Raw genomic sequence first — 24,034 nt, forward strand, 5'->3', positions numbered from 1 at the left:
TTCAATGCTAAATTCTATGCTAATTCCTTTGTCAAGAGGTGCCTCTGCGGATGTGTATGCTTTAACTTAGATATTTCAATGCTAAATTCTATGCTAATTCCTTTATCAAGGGGTGCCTCTGCGGATGTGTATGCTTTAACTTTTAACATAGCTATTTCTGTGACCAGTCACAAGCTAATCATTCAGCCATTTCAATGCTAAATTCTATGCTAATTCCTTTGTCAAGGCGCTTTGTTTCCTCTCACACAGCTTAAAGGTCGTGATCTGAACGTGGCTCTTTCACTCCAGCGCTGTCCTACCAGACAGTCTCGTCCCTTCACCTGATGAAGGCCGCTTGTGTTGTGGCCGAAACGTCGTGAGAATATTATTGTTATTTTATTTTATCAATTTATTATTTTATTCTCATTCTACGTGACTTTACCGAAAGAACCAAAGAAGAAGTATGTGTTAGCTAGAGTAGGTCGGTGGTCACCACCTTATGTGCAGTGTTATATTACTTACCGTTCTAATAAATCAGCGTTGCCTCCCAAGGAGTCGTGTGTGCACCTAATTCGCACCCACTACAAATGCAATACTACTGTAGAATTCAGTGGTAAATGCAATACTACTGTAGAATTCAGTGGTAAATGCAATACTACTGTAGAATTCAGTGGTAAATGCAATACTACTGTAGAATTCAGTGGTAAATGCAATGCAACTGTAGAATTCAGTGGTAAATGCAATAATACTGTAGAATTCAGTGGTAAATGTAATACTATTGTAGAATTAAGTGGTAAATGCAATAATACTGTAGAATTCAGTGGTAAATGCAATAAAACTGTAGAATTCAGTGGTAAATGCAATACTACTGTAGAATTCAGTGGTAAATGCAATACTACTGTAGAATTCAGTGGTAAATGCAATACTACTGTAGAATTCAGTGGTAAATGCAATACTACTGTAGAATTCAGTGGTAAATGCAATACTAATGTAGATTTCAGTGGTAAATGCAATACAACTGTAGAATTCAGTGGTAAATACAATAAAACTGTAGAATTCAGTGGTAAATACAATACTACTGTAGAATTCAGTGGTAAATACAATAAAACTGTAGAATTCAGCGGTAAATGTAATAAAACTGTAGAATTCAGTGGTAAATGTAATACTACTGTAGAATTCAGTGGTAAATACAATAAAACTGTAGAATTCAGTTGTAAATACAATACTACTGTAGAATTCAGTGGTAAATACAATAAAACTGTAGAATTCAGTGGTAAATGCAATAAAACTGTAGAATTCAGTGGTAAATGTAATACTACTGTAGAATTCAGTGGTAAATGCAATACCACTGTAGAATTCAGTGGTAAATGTAATACTACTGTAGAATTCAGTGGTAAATGCAATAAAACTGTAGAATTCAGTGGTAAATGCAATACTATTGTAGATTTCAGTGGTAAATGCAATACTACTGTAGAATTCAGTGGTAAATGCAATACTATTGTAGAATTCAGTGGTAAATGCAATAAAACTGTAGAATTCAGTGGTAAATGCAATACTACTGTAGAATTCAGTGGTAAATACAATACTAATGTAGAATTCAGTGGTAAATACAATACTATTGTAGAATTCAGTGGTAAATGCAATACTACTGTAGAATTCAGTGGTAAATGCAATACTGTAGAATTCAGTGGTAAATGCAATACTATAGAATTCAGTGGTAAATGCAATACTACTGTAGAATTCAGTGGTAAATGCAATAATACTGTAGACTTCAGTGGTAAATGCAATACTATTGTAGAATTCAGTGGTAAATGCAATACTATTGTAGAATTCAGTGGTAAATGCAATACTGTAGAATTCAGTGGTAAATGCAATACTACTGTAGAATTCAGTGGTAAATGCAACACTACTGTAGAATTCAGTGGTAAATGCAATACTGTAGAATTCAGTGGTAAATGCAATACTACTGTAGAATTCAGTGGTAAATGCAATACTATTGTAGAATTCAGTGGTAAATGCAATAATACTGTAGAATTCAGTGGTAAATGCAATACTACTGTAGAATTCAGTGGTAAATGCAATACTACTGTAGAATTCAGTGGTAAATGCAACACTACTGTAGAATTCAGTGGTAAATGCAATACTGTAGAATTCAGTGGTAAATGCAATACTACTGTAGAATTCAGTGGTAAATGTAATACTACTGTAGAATTCAGTGGTAAATGCAATACAACTGTAGAATTCAATGGTAAATACAATAAAACTGTAGAATTCAGTGGTAAATGCAATACTACTGTAGAATTCAGTGGTAAATGCAATGCTACTGTAGAATTCAGTGGTAAATGCAATAATACTGTATAATTCAGTGGTAAATGCAATAATACTGTATAATTCAGTGGTAAATGCAATAATACTGTAGAATTCAGTGGTAAATGCAATACTACTATAGAATTCAGTGGTAAATGCAATAATACTGTATCATTCAGTGGTAAATGCAATAATACTGTATAATTCAGTGGTAAATGCAATAATACTGTATAATTCAGTGGTAAATGCAATAATACTGTAGAATTCAGTGGTAAATGCAATACTACTGTAGAATTCAGTGGTAAATGCAATAATACTGTATAATTCAGTGGTAAATGCAATAATACTGTATAATTCAGTGGTAAATGCAATAATACTGTATAATTCAGTGGTAAATGCAATAATACTGTAGAATTCAGTGGTAAATGCAATACTACTGTAGAATTCAGTGGTAAATGCAATAAAACTGTATAATTCAGTGGTAAATACAATACTACTGTAGAATTCAGTGGTAAATACAATAAACCTGTAGAACTGCACACGCTCTTGTGTGCCGGTTACCTAACATTTACAAACGGAAGCACAGTTAAATAAACATCCCCAATATCTGCATTACCGTATATGTTCAACAGTATGAACATGCAACTCTTTGTCGCTTAATGCAGATACTCTGCAATGGGTATACGGCACAGCGCTCGTACGTGCTGGTTTCTGTATGCACCGACACACAGGGCATAAAACGAAACAGGCTGCATCAAGTGTTTATTCGTATATCAACACGAAACGCATCATTAAACCTCCAAAATGTAAAAAGGGACAAACGCTCCCAACATTTTCTATTGAACACATGAGTACAGTATAACGTAATGGACACATCTTCCATTTTCTTTGGTTCTTTCGGTAAAGTCACCACCACGTACAATGAGAATAATAAAATAATAAAATAACACGATAAAATTCTCACGACGTTTCAGCCACAACGCAAGCGGCCGTCTTCAGGTGAAAGGAACAGACCCGTCGGGACGACAGAGCTTCAATGAACGTTGTTAAGATTCGAAGCGACTTTTTAGCTGGTTGGGGGAAGTGAGGCACCTTGACAAAGGGGTTTACATATCAAACAGGAGAATTTAGCATTGATATGTAAACCCCTTTGTCAAGGTGCCTCTCTTCTCTAAACCAGCTTAAAAGACGCCTCGAATCTTAACAACGTTCGTTGAAGCTCTGTCGTCCCGACAGGTCTGTTCCTTTCACCTGAAGAAGGCCACTTGTGTTGTGGCCGAAACGTCGTGAGAATTTGTTATTTTATTTTGTTAATTTATTATTTTATTCTCATTCTACGTGGTGGTGACTTTACCGAAAGAACCAAAGAAGATGAATCCTTGCAGTCACGAAAGCTTTAAATAGAAACATCTTCCATTCTTTCTTAGCTTTCTTCTTTTATATACGCGAGGGATTTGCCTCTCGAACGGTGGGGTTCACGTCGAAAAATATTTGACGCCTGGCACGCCCTAAGCCCCGCGGTGGGAATAGGCTATTCCTTTTTCACGTCCGTCACATTAAACTTTGGTTTTTGCACCACAGGTTTTGACTTCAGCATCGGTCCAAACGGACAGCTGTCTTCACCTGATGGTTTCCTCTGCTCGTGAATGAGACTGGGACTTCCCGGTGCAGTTCCAGTGGTATTTGAAACTGTGGGAGGCTGATGGAAAGGACTTGCGACCGCGGATTTTGGAGAACTGAGAACGGACTGAATTTGAGACGAGTTAGACGCTGATTTTACATTAAAAGGGTTTCCACTACTTGGTTTAGGACTCCCCGGAGGTGGTGACTTGACAGGAAAAACGGCGTTCTTAGTCTCTGAATGACTCGACGCCACACTCACGCTAGATGGCTCGTCATCTTTGAACAAGACGCTTGGGAAACTGACTGGTCTGAATGGTTTCGGCTTCCACTGGTGAACTCGTGGTGGCTCAGTTACAATCACCTTCTTAGGCATGCCAGCACAACTGCCAGATCGGATGGCATCAAGCATGGCCAGACGTGCATCCTTGGGCCTACGCTCTGTACCTGTGGCCCCGTTACCCACGAGGATGACAGGAGGTGGTGGGGCTATGGGGACTGGAGGAGAATGCACAGGTGCAAGCCGTGGCCGCACTGTGGCTGAGTCGCCCGAGTCGGCTTCTCTCAACTGCTGAGACACCAGTTCTTCGTCTTCTGCTGCTGCCGCTGCTGCTGCAGATGGGGTCTATGGAAACCAGAAGACAGTAGAACACAGCAGTCAACGAGACACCAAGACTTGTGCTACCTGGGGTAACAACACTTCAAGTTCAGACAAATCACGCCATTGTTCGATGCCGTGCAAACGTACATCCTCAAGCTCAAAGAAAATTATGTTGAAGGACGTTTTTGTTAATGTATTAATGGGAGCAAGACAAATAGGCCCTAATATGCGTGATTCGTGTAATTTGCAACAGCTGTCAGGTTCACAAAAGTTCCATTATCCACGGCCCTATTCTTCCTATTATCCTCGATTATCCCCGACTTTCTCATTAGTCATTGCGGAATGGCTTCCTATGATCTGAGATTTTTGAAGGTAAGTGTCCCACGCGGGCACATACATCCCTATCGTACAGAAACTTTTAATTAAAAAAATCACTTTGGCCAAAGCAAATGAACGGATGGCACTTGCTTTGTTTATACACTGCATGGGAAATCAAAGACACAAAGACGAGACACACACACACACGAGACACAAATATCCCCACCCTCCCCCACCCTGTACAGCTGTCACTGACTCTTGGAGCAAGTGATGTTAGCACGTGCTAATGTTTACACACCGCACCGGGTACTCATTTGAGGCCGAGTCACGTAGAAGGGAAACAATAAAATAATAAAAAACAAAACAAAATTCTCACGACGTGAAAACCACACCTGATGATGATTGCTTGTGTTGCAGTCGAAACGTCGTGAGAATTTTATTGTTATTATTCATTGTTTCCCTTCTACGTGGTGGTGACTTTACCGAAAGAACCACGAATGTGAATCCCTGCAGTCACGAAAGCTTTAAATCAAAATTAAATACACAGCTGTCACTTGCATTCCCACTTACTTTTCTCAGTCGTTTCCCTCCTGCGCCTGATGGAACAGCGACAGAAATGCGAGCATCTCTCTCTGCCTCACTGTCTACAGCTGCCAGCATTGCCTGCAGATGTTCACCCGAAACCTAGAATATAACGGAACAGCGACCAGAACATTTACGGAAATGTTGTACAACGTTTCACGTTAGCAAGGTAAATGTTTAATATAATATTGTTAGCTCTTTCGGTAAAGTCACGTTGAAGGGAAACAATAAAATAATAAAAAAAATATATATAAAACAATAAAAATTCTCACGACGTTTCGACCATAACACGACCGTTTGTGTTATGGTCGAAACGTCGTGAGAATTTTTATTGTTTTATATATATTTTATTATTTTATTGTTTCCCTTCAACGTGACTTTACCGAAAGAGCTAAGAATATGAATTACTGCAGTCACGAAAGCTTTAAATCAAAATGTTTAAGATAACTTTAATTATACATGTGCAATCATGGTTAACAATGCAGGTTCTACAAATACTTTTTTTTTTAAATAAACGAATCACATTTAATTTAGGCTATACACAACATTTTCCATATTTATTACAATATTTTAAATGTGACGATGTAGACAAAGCAGGCTGACCTTTCTCAATGTGCCCACGTTGTCTGTAGACTGAAGCGCTTCCATTAGGGAACCATGTGCATTGTTATCCTTCACAATTGGTGTTTGCACCACAGGTTTTAACTTCAGCATCGGTCCAAACGGACCGCTGTCTTCACCTGATGGTTTCCTCTGCCCGTGAATAAGACTGAAACTTTCCAGTGCAGTTCCAGTGGTATTTAAAACTGTGGGAGGCTGATGGAAAGGACTTGCGTCGGTGGATTTTGGAGAACTGAGAACGGACTGAATTTGAGATGAGTTAGTGGCTGATTTTACATTAAAAGGGTTTCCACTACTTGGTTTAGGACTCACCGGAGGTGGTGACTTGACAGGAAAAACGGCGTTCTTAGACTCTGAATGACTCGACGCTACACTCACGCTAGATGGTTTGTCATTTTTGAACATGACGCTTGGGAAACTGACTGGTCTGAATAGTTTTGGCTTCCATTGATGGACTCGTGGTGCCTCGGTTATAATAATCACCTTCCCCGGGTCACCTGGAGCATTTGGAATGTTGGCATTTTCTTCCGTAGAAAACTGTGGTGGTGGTGGAATCGTGAGCTCATCCTGTTCCCAATTTACCTGAATTGGTGGCAAAGCATGTACAGGTGTTGTATTTGTTGTGGTTGTGCCACTGTAAGTTTCATTCGGAGCATCAATGGCCTTGTAGGCTGTTCTCTTGGCAATGGCAGATGCCACGTAGATGCTGGAGGCCCTCCTGCCGGGACGGAAAAATGCATCTTGCTTTGAGCTCGATGGTGGTGGTGGTAGTGGTGGTGGAGATGTGGCAGTGCTGGCAAGTGGCTCGGTGGCAGAGTGTTGCTGAGATATTGCCTCCGTAGTACACTGGAGGGAATGGGACCTCTGGAATGGGCGAGCCACAATTGAGAGCCCTGATAAATGAGGAATCATTGGTGGAGGAATCACTGGTGGGGGAATTAATGGTGGAGGAATCACTGGTGGAGGACTTAATTGTGGAGGAATCACTGGTGGGGGAATCAATGGTGGAGGAATCACTGGTGGGGGAATTAATGGTGGAGGAATCACTGGTGGGGCAATTAATGGTGGAGGAATCACTGGTGGGGGAATCAATGGTGGAGGAATCACTGGTGGGGGAATTAATGGTAGAGGAATCACCGGTGACTGATGTGCTGTATGCTGTTGTGGATTGGTTGTAATGTCACCGATCTTCGCTGTTGAGTAGTATTTCAACGTTTCTTTGATTTCTTTTGTAGCATTGGTTGCAGTAGCATTTTCAGTCTTGCCGGGTTCTGTTTTATAAGCTGGTAGAAGGAATGGGACATCAGCTGTTCCAGGTTTTGGTCTTATGACTGGCTTGGAAGGAACAATTCTGTAAGTGGTCAATCCCACTTTAGGAAGGTAATCTCTGGTGATTTCATTTGTGGACCTCCACCGATCTGAAGGCTGCTTACAGACAGGAAAAACTGGAGAAGATGTTTCAGCAGAATGATTTTGACATTCAACTTCAGGTGCACGTCGCTCTTTTGAAATTGATCGAGTCTTGTGAAAAATTCTGTTTTGCATCGAAGCCCCAGGCTCATTTGACTGGTCCATTACTGGCTGTGAAGTTTCATTTATTTCGGATACTTTTTCACTTTTAGTTAGCCTTGCTTCTGCAATAACCTTGCAAACTTTGTCTGGCTCAACTATTTCTTCTCTAGCGCCGGCAATTTCTTGACGGATTTCCACTGGCTGGATCAATACAGACTCTTCCACGTGCGTCTTGTGTTGGCGTGTTACCAGTTGTTCCGTATGCTGTTCGGATGATGCATCCTGTCGCTCCACAGGTATACTCTTTACTTGCTTGTCCACAGATTTGGCATGCACTACGGGGATTTTCTCCACGTGCGCATTTAGACAGGTTTCGTTTTTAACGGGCATTTTATCCAGGCACTTTAGACTTCCTCCACCACGCCTTCCTGCCCTGCTTAACTCACTATTGGGTTTGGTGGACGTGTCAGGGAAAGCCACGGGTAACCTTTTACGTCCGGGGTCTTGTTCACCCACGACACAACCAGACACTTCTGCGGTGGCCCCAGTAAAAGACCCACAAAGGGCAGGTTTGGATTTACGGTCAAGTTGCTGGGCCAAGGCAGATTCCCGAACCTTGGCAAGGAAGTCGACTTTCGCTTCATTACCATTCTTTGTCTGAGTAACGGGTGGCTCGGCAGAAACCTGCGGCGCGTTTCCAGCCTCGTTTCCATCGGCTGCTTCCATTCTTTGCACATCATCGCGAGCTTTGAGAAACTGCAAAGGTTTTTCTGAAGGTCCTCTGTTGACATCTGTTGCCACATTGGCATTTGTCTCATCGTTCACGTCGACTTTATCAGTTTTATCGGAGCTGCTGTCCGCAGTGGCTTTCATCACTGTTGAATCTGGAAGGGCTGGTTCTGGCTTTTAAACCGGCTCTACAGTAGAATCAACGTCAGCCTCTGTTTTATTTATTTTTACAGTTTCCACGTTGCGGGGACCACTCTTAGACCTCGAGTCATCATCTGCAAACAAGACAAAAGCATATTTTTTACATAATGTTTAAATCACAAATGCCACACCCCAATTATTCCACGTATTTTTTTTTTAATGGTGATATTATCACTCATTTGCTTTTCGCTCATTGCACGCTTTATGAAACAACACTGAATTTTATCACACGTTAAGTAGTCTTCTTTGGCTCTTTCGGTAAAGTCACCATGTAGAATGAGAATAAAATAATAAAATAAAATAACACAAAAAATTCTCACGACGTTTCGGCCACAACACAAGTGGCCTTCTTCAGGTGAAAGGAACAGGTTTGTTTTGTTCCTTTCACCTGAACAGGTCTGTTCCTTTCACCTGAAGAAGGCCACTTGTGTTGTGGCCGAAACGTCGTGAGATATTTTATTGTGTTATTTTATTTTATCATTTTATTATTTTATTCTCATTCTACGTGGTGACTTTACCGAAAGACCCAAAGAAGATGAATCCTTGCAGTCACGAAAGCTTTAAATCGAAATTGTTAAGTATTGTGCTACGTTATTCTTATTTCCGCGACTAACCGTTTTGTGTGTGAAAGCGCTCACCCGTCGTCAGCCCCATTTCAAGTTCATCAATTAACTCGTCCAATTCAGCCGTTGCTGCGGCACCGGCGTCAGCCTGCGCCAGGTCTGACGGGCCTCCTTGCACCGCGTTATCAGCTACGGCCCTGCGCCGACATTAACAGACGGCACAGACCGACGTGGGGAACGTGTTCTTTTAGCGTGACAGGACGCGTGACGTGGCAGCGTTTTCAACGCATCTAAATTAAAATGAAAGGAGTGTGTCGCGTGTAAAAAAAGAGCAAATCTGCCCGAAGAGGAATGGGTTGCGACGCCTTACCCAGCTTGTTGAGATGTGACGCAGAAAGTCTTCTGCGTCTCAGACTTGGCGGTGGGTCCTTGTTCGAGCGTACGGGGCGACGACGCTTCGGGCTGTTGCCTTGTGACATCGGGATCGCCGCCCATTCCAGCACCCTCGTTCAAAGATGTTTCTGCGGCGGTAATCAACGTCCAACGACGTAGATGAACGAGGTCCGTTAAACATTGCGGATATGAACACCGTGACGTACTTCAGAACGTTGAGCAATGTTTTTTATATTCTTGGTTCTTTCGGTAAAGTCACGTTGAAGGGAAACAATAAAATAATAATATATATATAAAAAATAAAAAAATGTTTTTATAAATACACCGTTTAAAAATAAATAAATTTATGCAAACCGACACACCTGATGACGACCGTTTGTGTTATGGTCAAAACGTCGTGAGAATTGTTTTTATTGTTTTATATATATTTTATTATTTTATTGTTTCACTTCAACGTGACTTTACCAAAAGAACTAAGAATATGAATTACTGCAGTCACGAAAGCTTTAAATCAAAATTTAATGTTTTTTTATTTTTTTCAACGAGTGACGTGAATCCATTTTCTCTGACAAAATCGTTAAAGTTCGCGCAAACTATCACGCTGTGTAAGAGCACTTGGGGGGTGAAAAAAAAATCGGGTTCTTTTCATTTACATCTTCAACACCACAAAGATGTCTTATTAAAATCCACAAAACGCAAAGCGTAGAGTAATTTTTGAACGCGGACGAATGGCACTCTTTCGCCGTGCTGTTCGGCATCTCCACGAGCAAGCAATTTGCAAACCAACGGATTTTCTCCGACGTGAACGTGTCATCAGTGCGCGGGTTGCTTCGAATAAAGGCAAACAGCGGGGCAGCGTTTACACTATGAGACCTCCTTTGCCAGGAACAAGATATAGCAATAGGTTTTACCCTTTTAACTGGCACAAAAAACTGACACCTGTATTCAAGGCATCGTGTCTGCAATAACCACAACACAAGCAGTCAAAATGCAAACAAAAAAGACAACTCTGAAAATAATATTGGCACTGTCCTTGAAGTTGATTGGTCCACACCCGAGACGGCTTTCTTTAGAGCCTAGTCTCCACTGGTATTGTACGCCTTTTGGCGTCTTCTGGTCCAACACCAGTGGAGACTAGGCTCTAAGAAAAGCCGTCTCAGGTGTGGACCAATCAAATTCAAGGACAGTGCCAATATTATTATCAGAGTTGTCTTTTTGTTTGCATTTTGACTGCTTGTGTTGTGGTTATTGTAAACATGATGCCTTGAATAAAGGTGTCAGTTTTTTGTGCCCGTTAAAAGGGTAAAACCTATTTCTATAGCGAGGCAGTATTTATACTGCGAGGCCGTGGGGCTCCATGAATGAGGAGGCATAAAAGGCGTTCCCATCGTGATCTCAGGGCATCTGCTCTGGGGGTTTCGTGTGAAGTTTTTGTTCAACAAAAAGAGCTTTTGGCCAAGTGTGCTGTACAACAACCAGAATAAACACCGTGGCCAATGATGACATCTGGTCACCGTTACATTGCATTTATGGCTTTTATTTTGGTGATTTCGAAAAGTTTTTTTTTGTTTTGGCCATGTTTTTGTTTATTGTAGTACGGAGTTAGACTGATGGCCTTAATCTAAGTTGTCTTGTGGTTGTTGTTGTTGTTTGACTTGCATCCCACTGGGATTTTTGCACACAGCGTTGGTGGTGTACGGTGCTATTTCAGGAATATTTTGATGTTTTTTTCCTGGATTTTCTGTTTGCAAAGTCACACACAAAGTCACTTTAAGATGTTTTCTTGTTCATGTTTTTGTTTGTTGCGGTTGCACCCGATTCAAGAGCCGGATGGCTCACAGGGCTATACCACATAAATGAAACTATGGAACTAAATGAACTATGGAGAACAGACTTGCTGAAATGTACAAATTGTGCATGAAAAGAGTCAACTTATACGAACGGTAAGCAAAAGTACGAGTCCAACATTGGCAGAAGAAATTGCTTGTGAGTTTTTTTGACGTAATAAACATCAACTTGTATGCGCATTTGAAATTTAAATTTGTGCAAGCTTTCAGAATTTACGTGTATTTTAAATCAATAATGCTTCCATCAAAAGCGCAATTGATTAGCACCTCACATTATCACGTCTGGCTACGTACGGTGCGAAATAATTGCAACATACATACATTAAATATTGTTTGGATTCAAACAGAACGTCACGTTAATGTCAATCACGTATGGCTACGTACGGGGTGAAATAATTTCAACATACATAGATTAAATATTGTTTGGATTCAAACAGAACGTCACGTTAATGTCAATCACGTCTGGCTACGTACGGTGTGAAATAATTGCAACATACATACATTAAATATTGTTTGGATTCAAACAGAACGTCACGTTAATGTCAATCACGTCTGGCTACGTACGGTGTGAAATAATTTCTACATACATACGTTAAATATTGTTTGGATTCAAACAGAACGTCACGTTAATGTCAAACATACAATGCTTGACCTGTTTGTCCATTGGAAATCCAAATTCCAGTTTTACAAAACATCATCAACAACCAAACAATAAGGTAATGGTGTCGTTTAGAACATAGGTAGCCAATGAAATAAAAAATAGAGCACTTGGTGGAGTATCCAAGAGCTTTCATTCCGAAATCTATAACGTACACTCACACTACCACTTTAAACGAGTTGAATATGTTACGTTACAAGCACCACAACTGCCCTTTAAACAAAGATTCACAGCTCAAACACAGGTTGAAAACATAACATACGTACGTGTTCAACATATGTATGAGCAGTTGTGTAAGATGATATATCTTATGAGATTCCACAAGAGATGTTTGACAGCCAGTTATATGTGCCAGCCAAATAAAAGATTTTAAAAAAATCCAATTGGTTGTCCTTGTTAAAGAGCCGCTGAGCTCAATTGGCTTTGCCAGCTGGAATAAAGTTAGTCTGAAATTGCATGGAACATATGTAAATTAACAATATGTAAATCACTAATTCGAATGTTTTTTTTGTTGGTATTTTGGCAGGCTGTTTGCTCCACAGCCTGTCAACATTTTCGTGGAAAAATGAGGACCGGGAAGGTTAAAGGACTTTCAAAAGATCCTTCAATTAATCCACACACTTTCAAAGGAAATGGTGCCCCTGCTGCAAGGTTATGCAGTTGTTTTACCTTGTAAGCATTATTCTGCAGTATGAAAGTCAATTTTATATCTGAATTAACATGCCCTAAAAAAACTCTTAATAAATTACATATTTTATCAAAGTAGCGTAATAATTAGCCAATTGTCGGAACACGATTACAATTTTGATCACAAGATATCTAAATGAACAACCATTTAAAGAAACAGTTTATTGGATTAAAATTACTTCTGGCCTCCATACTGCTTATACAGAGCCATCTATTCCAATGAAGCCGTGCATTTTACAATATTTACCTTCTTCATTTTCATCCTTTAACGGTAAGCGCCCAGAACTTTGAGCGGAGGCTGAGAAACACAAAACAACATTTCCATACATGTGAATGCCATTCATTAGCATCAGCACATTTGACTTACCCATAACCGGTCAAGTGAATTCTTTAAGGTTCAAACAGCAGCTGGCTGTTAATATAAAACATGTTCGTCACATGCATGCACGCACACACACATACACATAAGTACTCACATACACTCACTCACAATCAAATATATACATATACACACTATGTACATGCTCACTGGACCAACTTGCTCACTGATTGGATGACTGTTGGATTGTGATGCCACCTGACTAACAAGAACACAACTGACAGCATGCAACTCCCATCACAACACATTGCACGGTACGATGCCATAGTGCGGCACATTTCTGTGTAATCTATCACAAGACAAGATTTAATCCATATAGTAATAGGTTTTACCCTTTTAACTGGCACAAAAAACTGACACCTTTATTCAAGGCATCATGTTTGCAATAACCACAACACAAGCAGTCAAAATGCAAACAAAAAGACAACTCTGATAATAATATCAGAGTTGTCTTTTTGTTTGTTGTGGTTATTGCAAACAAGATGCCTTGAATAAAGGTTTCAGTTTTTTGTGCCAGTTAAAAGGGTAAAACCTATTACTATATCTTGTTACTGGCAAAGGAGGTCTCATAATGTAAAATATTTCATCCCTTTTACTGGTCATCTGTGAAAATGAGCTTCACAGTTCATCAGATTTCTCCAGTCTAAATAAAGATTCTGATGGCACCCCAAAATTGCAAAATGTCTCTCTTCACAATAATAAAAAAAATAATTTCGTTTGGTCGATGAACAATTCATCCCGGCCAAATCTCTTAAACATAATTCACTATTGCTTCGCGAGGACATTAAACCCCGGAAACATTACTGGGTTAGGCACTTTAACATTCCACGACTTCAACCCTTCATTAAGCGTAACAATGATGATACATTCTGTGTTGATGTCCTCAAAAATAAGTCGCCAATTAAATATTTCACCTTGTCATCATATTACAAACGGTGCTTTGACTGACGACAGACATCGTGGGGCTCATAGACTCTTTGTGTTTCTTCGGTAAAGTCACGACGTAGGTAAAATAAAATAAATAAAACAACTACATTAAATCACGACGTTTCGGGGGCAACACCAAGCTTCCGTCTTCATGGGGAAACCGTCACGGCAAAATTGCTGCATCAACTCGATACATAAATTCAGGTGGAAACCGTCACGGCAACATTGCCGCATCAACTTGATACAGAAATTCAGGTGGAAACTATCACGGTAATATTGCTGCATCAACTTGATACAGAAATTCAGGTGGAAATCGTCACGGCAACATTGCTGCATCAACTTGATACAGAAATTCAGGTGGACACAGGTCACGGCAAAATTGCTGCATCAACTCGATACAGAAATTCAGGTGGAAATCGTCACGGCAACATTGCTGCATCAACTCGATACAGAAATTTAGGTGGAAACCGTCACGGTAAAATTGCTGCATCAACTTGATACAGAAATTCAGGTGGAAACCATCACGGTAAAATTTCTGCCTCAACTTCATACAGAAATTCAGGTGGAAATCGTCACGGTAAAATTGCTTGATACAGCTGTGACGGTTTCCACCTGAAGAAGGGAGCTTGGTGTTGCCTCCGAAACGTCGTGATTTAATTTAGTTGTTTTATCATTTATTTGTTTTTTAACTACGTCGTTACTTTGCTGAAAAAGTGTGGTGAATCCTTGCAGTCACGAAAGCTTCAAATCTGGAAATAGTGGGGCTCACAAGGTAAATGTGTAGCAGCAGAGGTCTTGTTGAAAGAAGACAGTTGAAGCCAAACAAAACCGCATGCACGATTGGAACGTGTTCGCTTACCGTCTCCCCTGTGTAAACATGATGTTGACAAATCGGCTAGGTGATGATACTGTGTAGGAACCTCCTGGTTACTACACCACCAGCCCACAGGAGATTATTATTGTGTCAGTCTGTCGTGCATCCAAACATGGGAGGGGTGGGGCTGGGTGGGGAGGGGAGGGTGGGGAGGGGCTGGTGGGGAGGGGCTGGGTGGGGAGGGGAGGGTGGGGAGGGGCTGGGTGGGGAGGGGCTGCGTGGGGGGGTGGGGCTGGCTGGGGAGGGGCTGGTCACCCCGTGGTGCCCTTATAAAACTCAACGTTTAACCTACTCACGCTGGCTTGTGCCTGCCCTCACAGTCGGGCATATTTACGGAACACACCACGTGGTGGTGCCGCCGTTGACCCTGGCCATTGACCGAGCAACCCAACAACGTTCCTACCAGCTCCTCCCTCCGCAGGAGAATGTGTTTAAGTTTAGGTATTGTGCCTAAGCAGTTCACTGCACTAAAAGCAATGGAATTTCACTTTTTGCTCCCCGAGATGCTTGCAGGTTGTTACCAAGACGAAACGAACAGAAGCTTTTTTTAGACATACTTTTTCGCTTAAATCAAAACGTTTGCCCGATGGCACAGCTTAAATTCCCGCATTTTGAACAGGGCCAAAAAGCGCCGCTCCGTCGTAAAAAAAAAAAAATCGGCCTTGAATCGATAGAACTATAAAGGGCACTTGATAAAAATAAAAAAAATGGAAAATGTGAGCACGTGAGAGCCCTCTCTCTCTCTCACGTGCGGAGCTGCTCCGCCTTCGACGCTCGTTCTCCACGCCGGGCTGCACAGGAGGAGTGGATCCAGGCTGCGACAACAACAACAACGCCGCCGGCCGCGCCTGTTCTGGGGCAGATCTCGGAAGCGGAGGCGGCGGCTCGGGGCCGGCAGCCTGCGTATCCCAGGCGGTGGTGCATGGGGGGGGAGGAGGAGGAGGAGGCGCACGGGGCTTGGTGCGACGCCGCAGCGTGCCGAGCGGCGACGTGGCTCCAGCGGCCCGGGTCGAAGGCGAGGCCAACGGTGCGGGAGGGGGTGACCGGCTTCTTCCGGTCTCCTGTGCGAGGCGCGGCTGGCCTGGAGGGCTCTGAGCAGGAGACACAAGGTTTACATCGTTAGACCTCCTTTGCCAGTAGCCAAAATGTAATAATAATAGGGGGTTTTTCAACCTTTTTTCTGGCAACAAAACTGAAACCTTTTACATTATGAGACCTCCTTTGCCAGAAACAAGATATAGGAATAGGTTTTACCCTTTTAGTACGCCTTTTGGCGTCTTCTGGTCCAACACCAGTGGAGACTAGGCTCTAAGAAAAGCCGTCTCGCGTGTGGACCAATCAAATTCAAGGACAGTGCATATTATTATCAGAGTTGTCTCTTTTGTTTGCATTTTGACTGCTTGTGTTGTGGTTATTGCAAACATGATGCCTTGAATAAAGGTGTCAGTTTTTGTGCCAGTCAAAAGGGTAAAACCTATTCCTAAAACTGAAACCTTTTTACGAGGATTCATGTCGCTGCATTAACCACAATGCACGCCTTTTGGCGTCATCTGGTCGAGCACCAATTTGGGTCGAGGCTCAAAAGAAAGCCGTCCCTTGGCGTGGACCAATCAGTTTCAAGGACAATGCTACATATTATCATAGTATTTTTTTCGTTTGCATTTTGACTGCAAGTATTGTGGTTAATGCAGTAGACATGAATCCTTGTTAAAAGGTTTCAGTTTTGTTGCCAGAAAAAAGGGGAAAAACCCCTATTAAAACACAAAGTTGTTAAGAGATATCCACCAAAGCCAAACCTATCTCCGGCACAATACTGTACAACTATTTAATACATTTTGATTTAAAGCTTTCGTGACTGCAGTAATTCATATTCTTAGCTTTCGGTAAAGTCACGTTGAAGGGAAACAATAAAATAATAATATATACAAAACAACGTGACTTTACCGAAAGAGCTAAGAATATAACTATTTACTAATGGTGGTGTGTTATGTAACAAAGAACTTTATTGAAATCCAAAAACTAATTCGTTGAATTTTTTTTTTTTACAGCTATTGGCCAAACATCCCTGTGCAGGACCCTCTTGAATAGGAGTCTTCAGACTCAGTGCAACTTTCCTGAACATGTAATTATTCTTACGGGTGTAACACATTGCCATGCTGGTCAGTGGGAGATTGTTGAAGTATGATTAACTTAAGTGCAATTTTAATTTTTGAATGACGTGAAATATTAGGTAAAGAGGTATATAAGAAATAATCGATTTCAAGGAGCATCTTCATGATACTCAGCTCGAGTATCATGCCAATAATGGAAACTATTTATATTCCAGATGCTACGTCATTGGTTGGCTATGCACGATGTGAAAGACGTTCAACATACTGCCAATGCATTAAACATATGCAGTATCACAATAAAACAGCATGTAAATGCCACAAAAACTTTGAAGGAGCCTGAAAAGGCTTCATAATTTTGTTTTTGAAGTGTGGTTGCTATAACAATTTTGTTAACAAAGAGATTAAGTAACCAAAGCCTTAGGTTTATTTTATCTCCATATATATGTAAAAGACAAAAAGGTGTGAGTATGTGTCTGTTCAAAATGTTTAGCGAACTTCCCGACATGCAACAAACTTTAAATTTGCCATGTGGGTACTTTACAGACTGTACACCGTGCAAACCTTATACAAATACACTTTTGTTTTAGTTTTTTGGTGGGGGGGGGGGGGAGCTCAATAATGTATTTGTTTTTGCACGGCAAAACATAAATGCTGTGACGTCAAATCTGTCACGTGACCCGCGCATGTGGAAGCCTAACGCATTGTAGTGTAGCATAGCCTGGCACAAGCGTCGTGGTGACGTCACCGCCACTTAGTGGCGAATGGCGGTTGTTGTTGTTGTGTATGTGTGTGTATGTGTCTGTGTCTATGTGGAAGCGTAAAGCATTGTTGTGTAGTGGTTAGCGCGCTGTGTATGTGTCTGTGTGTATCTGTGTATGTGTGTGTGTCTGTGTGTATGTATGTTTGTGTGTGTGACTGTATGTCTGTGTGTGTATGTGTGTGTGTCTGTGTGTCTGTGTATGTGTGTGTGTATCTGTGTGTATGTGTGTGTATCTGTGTGTGTCTATGTGTGTGTGTGTGTAAGCCTAACGCATTGTAGTGTAGTGGTTAGCGCTACGCCGCGCTACGAACCCGGCGACCCCCAGTTCGATTCCCGCTCACTGCCACCGCCGGCGACGATTATTTCAACCGCTCCTGGGCCTCCCCTAGGTCGACTCAGCCTCAAACGAGTAACTGCCGTGTTGTGTGTGTGAACATCGCCACCGGGGAGACAAAGGCGGCCGGGCGTGGTGGACCCAAGTCCCGGGCGAAGCCGGCTAGTGACAGCTCAGCCCGTGACGTGTATATCCATGCCGTGACCGTACAGCTCATGCAGGCCAACGATGCCATTACCCTCTCATATCCCGACCTGCATCGCGTTGGCACAACGGTGCACAGTAAAGTTCACGCCAAAGGCCCCTCGTGACGCGGTGCTGCCCAACGGGCGTTTGCCGATGTGCTGCTCCACCCATTCAGTCGCCTGCACGTGTTCACCTACACGTGTTCACCTACACGTGTTCGCCTACACGTGTTCGCCTACACGTGTTCGCCTACACGTGTCCGCCTACACGTGTTCACCTACACGTGTTCTCCTACACGTGTTCACCTACACGTGTTCACCTACACGTGTCCGCCTACACGTGTTCACCTACACGTGTCCGCCTACACGTGTCCGCGCAGCGTCAGTAGGCTCCGAACGTTACTGAGCACGACATAGGTTGCAGTATTGAGAGGGGGGATATTGTTGAAACAGCACAATAAGTTGTGTCACGCTTTCTACAGGGTTGGGTGTGGGTGGGGTTGCACGTTCCTCCAGGGATTCAAGCGCTGTTCGTTCGGCCAATGCACACGGTGAAAGCAGACAAAGATACTGCTGCGCACTGCACTTCCATTTACTTCCTTTAGGTCACCGTCGAAAAAGTCTTGCTGGAGGGCAAATAAATAAAGAGGTTTCGATTTTAACCGAACATTAAACTAATTTTCAATGGTACAGTATCTTTTTTCCAAGTAGTGGTATCCCAAACTTTTCGCGGCTGCTTAAATTCCCTTTTCACACCATCGATATGTAAACTCCCCCTCGCCCCCTCGCCGGTCTGCACATGTTCACCCTCTCTACACCGTTCATCGTGCTAAGTCTGCCAATTAAATGCTAAATTCTATGCTAATTCCTTTGTCAAGGCGCTCTGTTTCTTCTCACACAGCTTAAAGGTCGCGGTCTGAGCTTGGCTTTTTCACTCCAGCGCTGTCCTCCAGACAGTCTTGTCCCTTCACCTGATGAAGGCCGCTTGCGTCGTGGCCGAAACGTCGTGAGAATTTTATCGTGTTATTTTAATTTATCAATTTATTATTTTATTCTCATTCTACGTGGTGGTGACTTTACCGAAAGAACCAAAGAAAATAAATGAGAGGCGTTTTTATTAACGGCTCGCAGCATTTAACAAAAGTCAGCTCACAACTCATCTATGGGATGTAGGGAAATAAAGATTCCTTTTCTGCTGGTGGACCCGTGCACGTTTTTTGTTTACAACCTTACTTTTAAGAGCAGCGCAACTGTAGCGTAAGGTTATTAATAATTTCTGGAAAAAAAAAACAGCAAAGGGCTATCACTTAAAACGGTTCACCACAATGGATGGTACAAAAAAACCTTGATTGAAAGCTTTCGTGACTGCAGTAATTCATATTCTTAGCTCTTTCGGTAAAGTCACGTTGAAGGGAAACAATAAAAAAATAAAATATATATAAAACAATAAAAATTCTCACGACGTTTCGACCATAACACAAACGGTCGTCATCAGGTGTGAAAAAACCGTTTGTGTTATGGTCGAAACGTCGTGAGAATTTTTATTGTTTTATATATATTTTATTATTTTATTGTTTCCCTTCAACGTGACTTTACCGAAAGAGCTAAGAATATGAATAAAGAAAACCCTCATTAAACAAACACTTAACGTCATATAAATCGACAACAAAAAGCTTTAAGAACAGGATTTGCCAGTGGTCAGCGATAACATCGACAAAAATATTACTCACCAGCTCACTTTATTTTCCGATGGGTGTGGAGGGCAAGCGGCACCTGGCCACGTGGTCCCTACCCTACAACTCAAGTGCCAAGGCCTACGTGCTATGGTGTAGCGCGCAGGGAGACGTGCCGCTAACAAGTCTCCTGCTTTTGAACTAAATACGAGAGAGTAAGTTCTAAGAGGGGCAGAGTAACGGCAAATTCAAACGTGTGCTGAAATTTGGACCTAAAACCGCACCGGTCTCAGTCTGTGTCACGTCCTGTAAATCACAAACTGGAGAAGCCACGTTGATCTTGGCATTAAGCCTGCACACGCTTCGAATTGAAATGTACATTGCACTGTATGCACACAACATTACACCTGATGATGACCGTTTGTGTTATGGTCGAAACGTCGTGAGAATTTTTATTGTTTTATATATACATTATTATTTTATTGTTTCCCTTCAACGTGACTTTACCGAAAGAGCCAAGAATTTGAAATACTGCAGTCACAAAAGCTTTAAATCAAAATTATTGGTGTTTTGTTGCTGCAAATATGGCGATGGGGTTCCTCCCCTTGCACATGATAAATGTATCACGCACGGTATTCATGCCACAGCCTGCACCCCGCTTGAAAGTTGTTTGTGCTTCCCATAGAGGGGCATACTTCCCACCCCCCGGGTTGAGAACCACTGTATTAACTTTTTAAATAGTACATTGTAATAACTGTTAACATATATACGCAAAAAACATGTCGCACCAACAATTTAAATGTGTATTGAGTGACACCTACAGCAACCACGATACATCTGCATTAAAATAAACTGATACATTTGAATTTAAATATTTCAAAAGTAAATCAAGGTATGTGATAAATATAAACTTAAAATCGGCTGTAATTTAATCATTCAACAATCCAGTTGTACAGTGATCACTGAATTAACAGTACTTACCCTGAATTTGATGATTCTCAACATCAATGGAATCAGCATGAATCATACTATACAGCTAAATAAATCGCTAATGCTTCCAAAAGGGTGCACTGTCAGCTAAATTGGTCTAAAACATGTTTTACCAGTGAATAATTTCTGGAAAGTTGTTGTTTTGCAGTTTACACCTACACCTGTACAACTTATTCCACCAAGATAACTTACACAAATTCTCAAAATGGCATTAACTGATTTAGTTGATAGCTAAAATTATTTTCCAATACGATTCTAACAATAAAGTGAACCAGAAAACAAAGATAACGAACTATAGGACTACACTGCATAACACATTGATATTTTTGTGGGGACCTTATAAGCTCCCCACAAAATATCAATGCCACATTTTAAAATGTAAAAAGGGTAATTACGAGTGTTGTATTATATTTAAAAAAATGTCTTTCACGTTGAATTATAAGGTCGGCATGACGGAAAATTATCTTTTTCAACAGTTTGATGTGCAAAAAAATGCGTAACATTTTAATGACACAGTCTGCTTTAGCTTTGAAGCTATGAATCATGTTGACAGGTTTCAAGGTTTTTTTGCCAAAGGCAAGCTTTAATTTGAATCATAGCACCATAATTCAAGACAGTTCTTCAAGGGCAACTGAGTATTAAAAGGGAACGGGGTTAGCGCTAAAAAGTGATGGGCCTGTGCGACATTTACCGCTGTGAGCACAAGCATGAGGAATTATTTTCTGTTTAGCACTGCCGTTAGTATCGTTAGCGGGGCTGTAAACAGAGTTAGTACTTACGTCTCTGCTACTGTCACCATGCATTGAGCTGTTGGAACCACGCTCGGAAACATCATCATCATCACTCTGGGAAAGCCACAGCAGCAGAATGAGGACATGACACGCGGGTAAGCAAAGACAGCAAATACTCAACAATGCGCACGGGGGGAAGTTGTTAGAATAACCAAAACAGCTAGAAGTAGCTGGTTGCGTGTGTTAGTATCAACAGCAAGAACATGTCCCAACAGCGTTCAAAGCAAGCTTCTGCACGCAACGTGTTAGTATATTCAAATATAAGCGGAAATATAAAAATAAAAAGCAAATGCCTCCAGAATACATTTGAACTATAAACACACCGACTTGTTACAAATATATATTTTGTTACTGGCAAAGGAGATCTCATAATGTAAATGCTCACCCCGAGCCCTCAATACTCTGATGGTGCGCTGTTTTTGAGTTGTACGCCTTTTGGCGTCTTCTGGTCCAACACCAGTGGAGACTAGGCTCTAAGAAAAGCCGTCTCGGGTGTGGACCAATCAAATTCAAGGACAGTGCCAATATTATTATTATCAGAGTTGTCTTTTTTGTTTGCATTTTGACTGCTTGTGTTGTGGTTATTGCAAACATGATGCCTTGAATAAAGGTGGCAGTTTTTGTGCCAGTCAAAAGGGTAAAACCTATTACTATATCTTGTTACAAACATGTCTCCGTGTATCTACACATGACACTCCTCTCGACAAGAGAATAACACACCGTTTAATGAAGTCACAAGAGAACACCACGGCAAGAAAAAACACCGCTCAATTTCAAATACGCAGGGGTGCAAGTGTGTCACGTACTGACCTTCTTTATCTTTGGCCGCAAAAAGCTCCAAAGCCCTTTGTGTTTTTTCTCCGGGAGGTCTGCGTTGTCGTTCAGGCCATGGCCCAGCTCTGTAACGCAAAGAGAGCCACTCAATACATCCACAGGGTACTCTTTGGTTCTATTCGCTAAAGTCACGTAACAAGCAAAAAAATTAAAAATTCTCACAACGTTTCGGCCACAACGCAAGCGGCCTTCATCAGGTGAAGGGACCGTGCTGTCATGAGGACAGCGTTGGAGTGAAAACAGCCAAGCCCAGGTCGCGTACTTTAAGCTGTGTGGGAGGCTGTTTTCACTCCAACGCTGTCCTCATGACAGCACGTTCCCTTCACCTGATGAAGGCCACTTGTGTTGTGGCCGAAACGTCGTGAGAATTTTTAAATTTTTATTTTGTTGTTGTTTGTGACGTGACTTTACCGAATAGAACCAAAGAGTACGGATCCTTGCAGTCGCGAAAGCTTCAAATCTAGAACATCCACAGGTGAAGGTTTACATTACCTGAGCGTTAATGTGCATATAGCAACAGGGATGACACGCAGCGAATTCGCTTCACAGTGAACGGTCCGTAGTTTTTGCAGATGCAACACAAAGTTAAATTATCATTAGACCTCCTTTGCCAGTTCCAAAATGTAATAATAATAGGGTTTTTCCCCTTTTTGATGGCAACAAAACTGAAACCTTTTTACAAGGATTCATGTCTTCTGCATTAACCACAATACCTGTGCACCAATCAGTTTCAAGCACAATGCACCATATATTATCATAGTATGTTTTTTGTTTGCATTTTGACTGCAGGTATTGTGGTTAATGCAGTAGGCATGAATCCTTGTTAAAAAGGTTTCAGTTTTGTTGCCAGAAAAAAGGGGAAAACCCAACTATTATTAAAGTTAAATTAATTAAGCCTTTCAATACGTGGTCTATTTTTTTATTAATTGTACGACGCTTGAAACCCAAGAAACTTCAAATTGCAAAAGGTGTACTATTTTCACGCACGTACCAAAATTATCAAGGTGTTTATTAAATGTTGATATAAACATGCATATTACACCATACTTGTGTATATATATTTTTTTAGGTACACCTCTACGGAGCGTTCACATTGTTCATTGTAACAATACTTCTCCACTAGATGGCAGGATTGTAAAAAAATTAAAATATTTTACACTTACATTTCGATTTAAAGCTTTCGTGACTGCAGTGATTCATATTCTTGGCTCTTTCGGTAAAGTCACGTTGAAGGGAAACAATAAAGTAATAAAAAAGATATATCAAACAATAAAAATTCTCACGTTTTCACAACTGATGATGACCGTTTGTGTTATGGTCGAAACGTTGTGAGAATTTTTATTGTTTTTATATATTTTATTATTTTATTGTTTCCCTTCAACGTGACTTTACCGAAAGAGCTAAGCTTATATATTTTACACTTCTTCAATTTCCCACCGGGTGGCGCTGGTGGCACACAAAATGCAGCAAAGCGCGCAGCAGAGAACGGCGCTGGTTGTGCCAAGGGGTTGAAACTTGCAGCCCGTCACGGTAACCATGGAGCTGTCCAAGCACGGAC

The 24,034-nt window shown here is 41.4% G+C and overlaps 1 protein-coding gene across 3 annotated transcripts in view; it reads right to left on the bottom strand.

Annotated features, from left to right (window-relative positions):
• Positions 1–3,031: 3,031 nt before the first annotated feature.
• Positions 3,032–24,034, bottom strand: part of LOC142916601 (uncharacterized) — a 43,106-nt gene continuing 22,103 nt past the window's right edge. For 2 of the 3 annotated variants that reach the window (XM_076061738.1, XM_076061737.1), the window contains 9 exons: positions 22,453–22,541; positions 21,631–21,696; positions 15,547–15,889; positions 12,866–12,916; positions 9,404–9,554; positions 9,109–9,230; positions 6,011–8,544; positions 5,396–5,509; positions 3,032–4,531 (listed from right to left, as the gene is read on the bottom strand). In XM_076061738.1, the coding sequence (XP_075917853.1) occupies positions 8,447–8,544; positions 9,109–9,230; positions 9,404–9,554; positions 12,866–12,916; positions 15,547–15,889; positions 21,631–21,696; positions 22,453–22,541 (920 nt within the window). In that variant the 3' untranslated portion in view covers positions 3,032–4,531; positions 5,396–5,509; positions 6,011–8,446. Of the gene's footprint in view, positions 4,532–5,395; positions 5,510–6,010; positions 8,545–9,108; positions 9,231–9,403; positions 9,555–12,865; positions 12,917–15,546; positions 15,890–21,630; positions 21,697–22,452; positions 22,542–24,034 lie in introns of those variants that run through there. The other variant, XM_076061736.1, reaches the window with a different exon arrangement.

The sequence above is a fragment of the Petromyzon marinus genome, unplaced genomic scaffold (genome assembly GCF_048934315.1).
Source record: "Petromyzon marinus isolate PM22_M1 ecotype Great Lakes invasive population unplaced genomic scaffold, UKy_Petmar_22M1.pri1.0 PM_G_Scaffold_4, whole genome shotgun sequence".
Taxonomy (NCBI): Eukaryota; Metazoa; Chordata; class Hyperoartia; order Petromyzontiformes; family Petromyzontidae; genus Petromyzon; species Petromyzon marinus.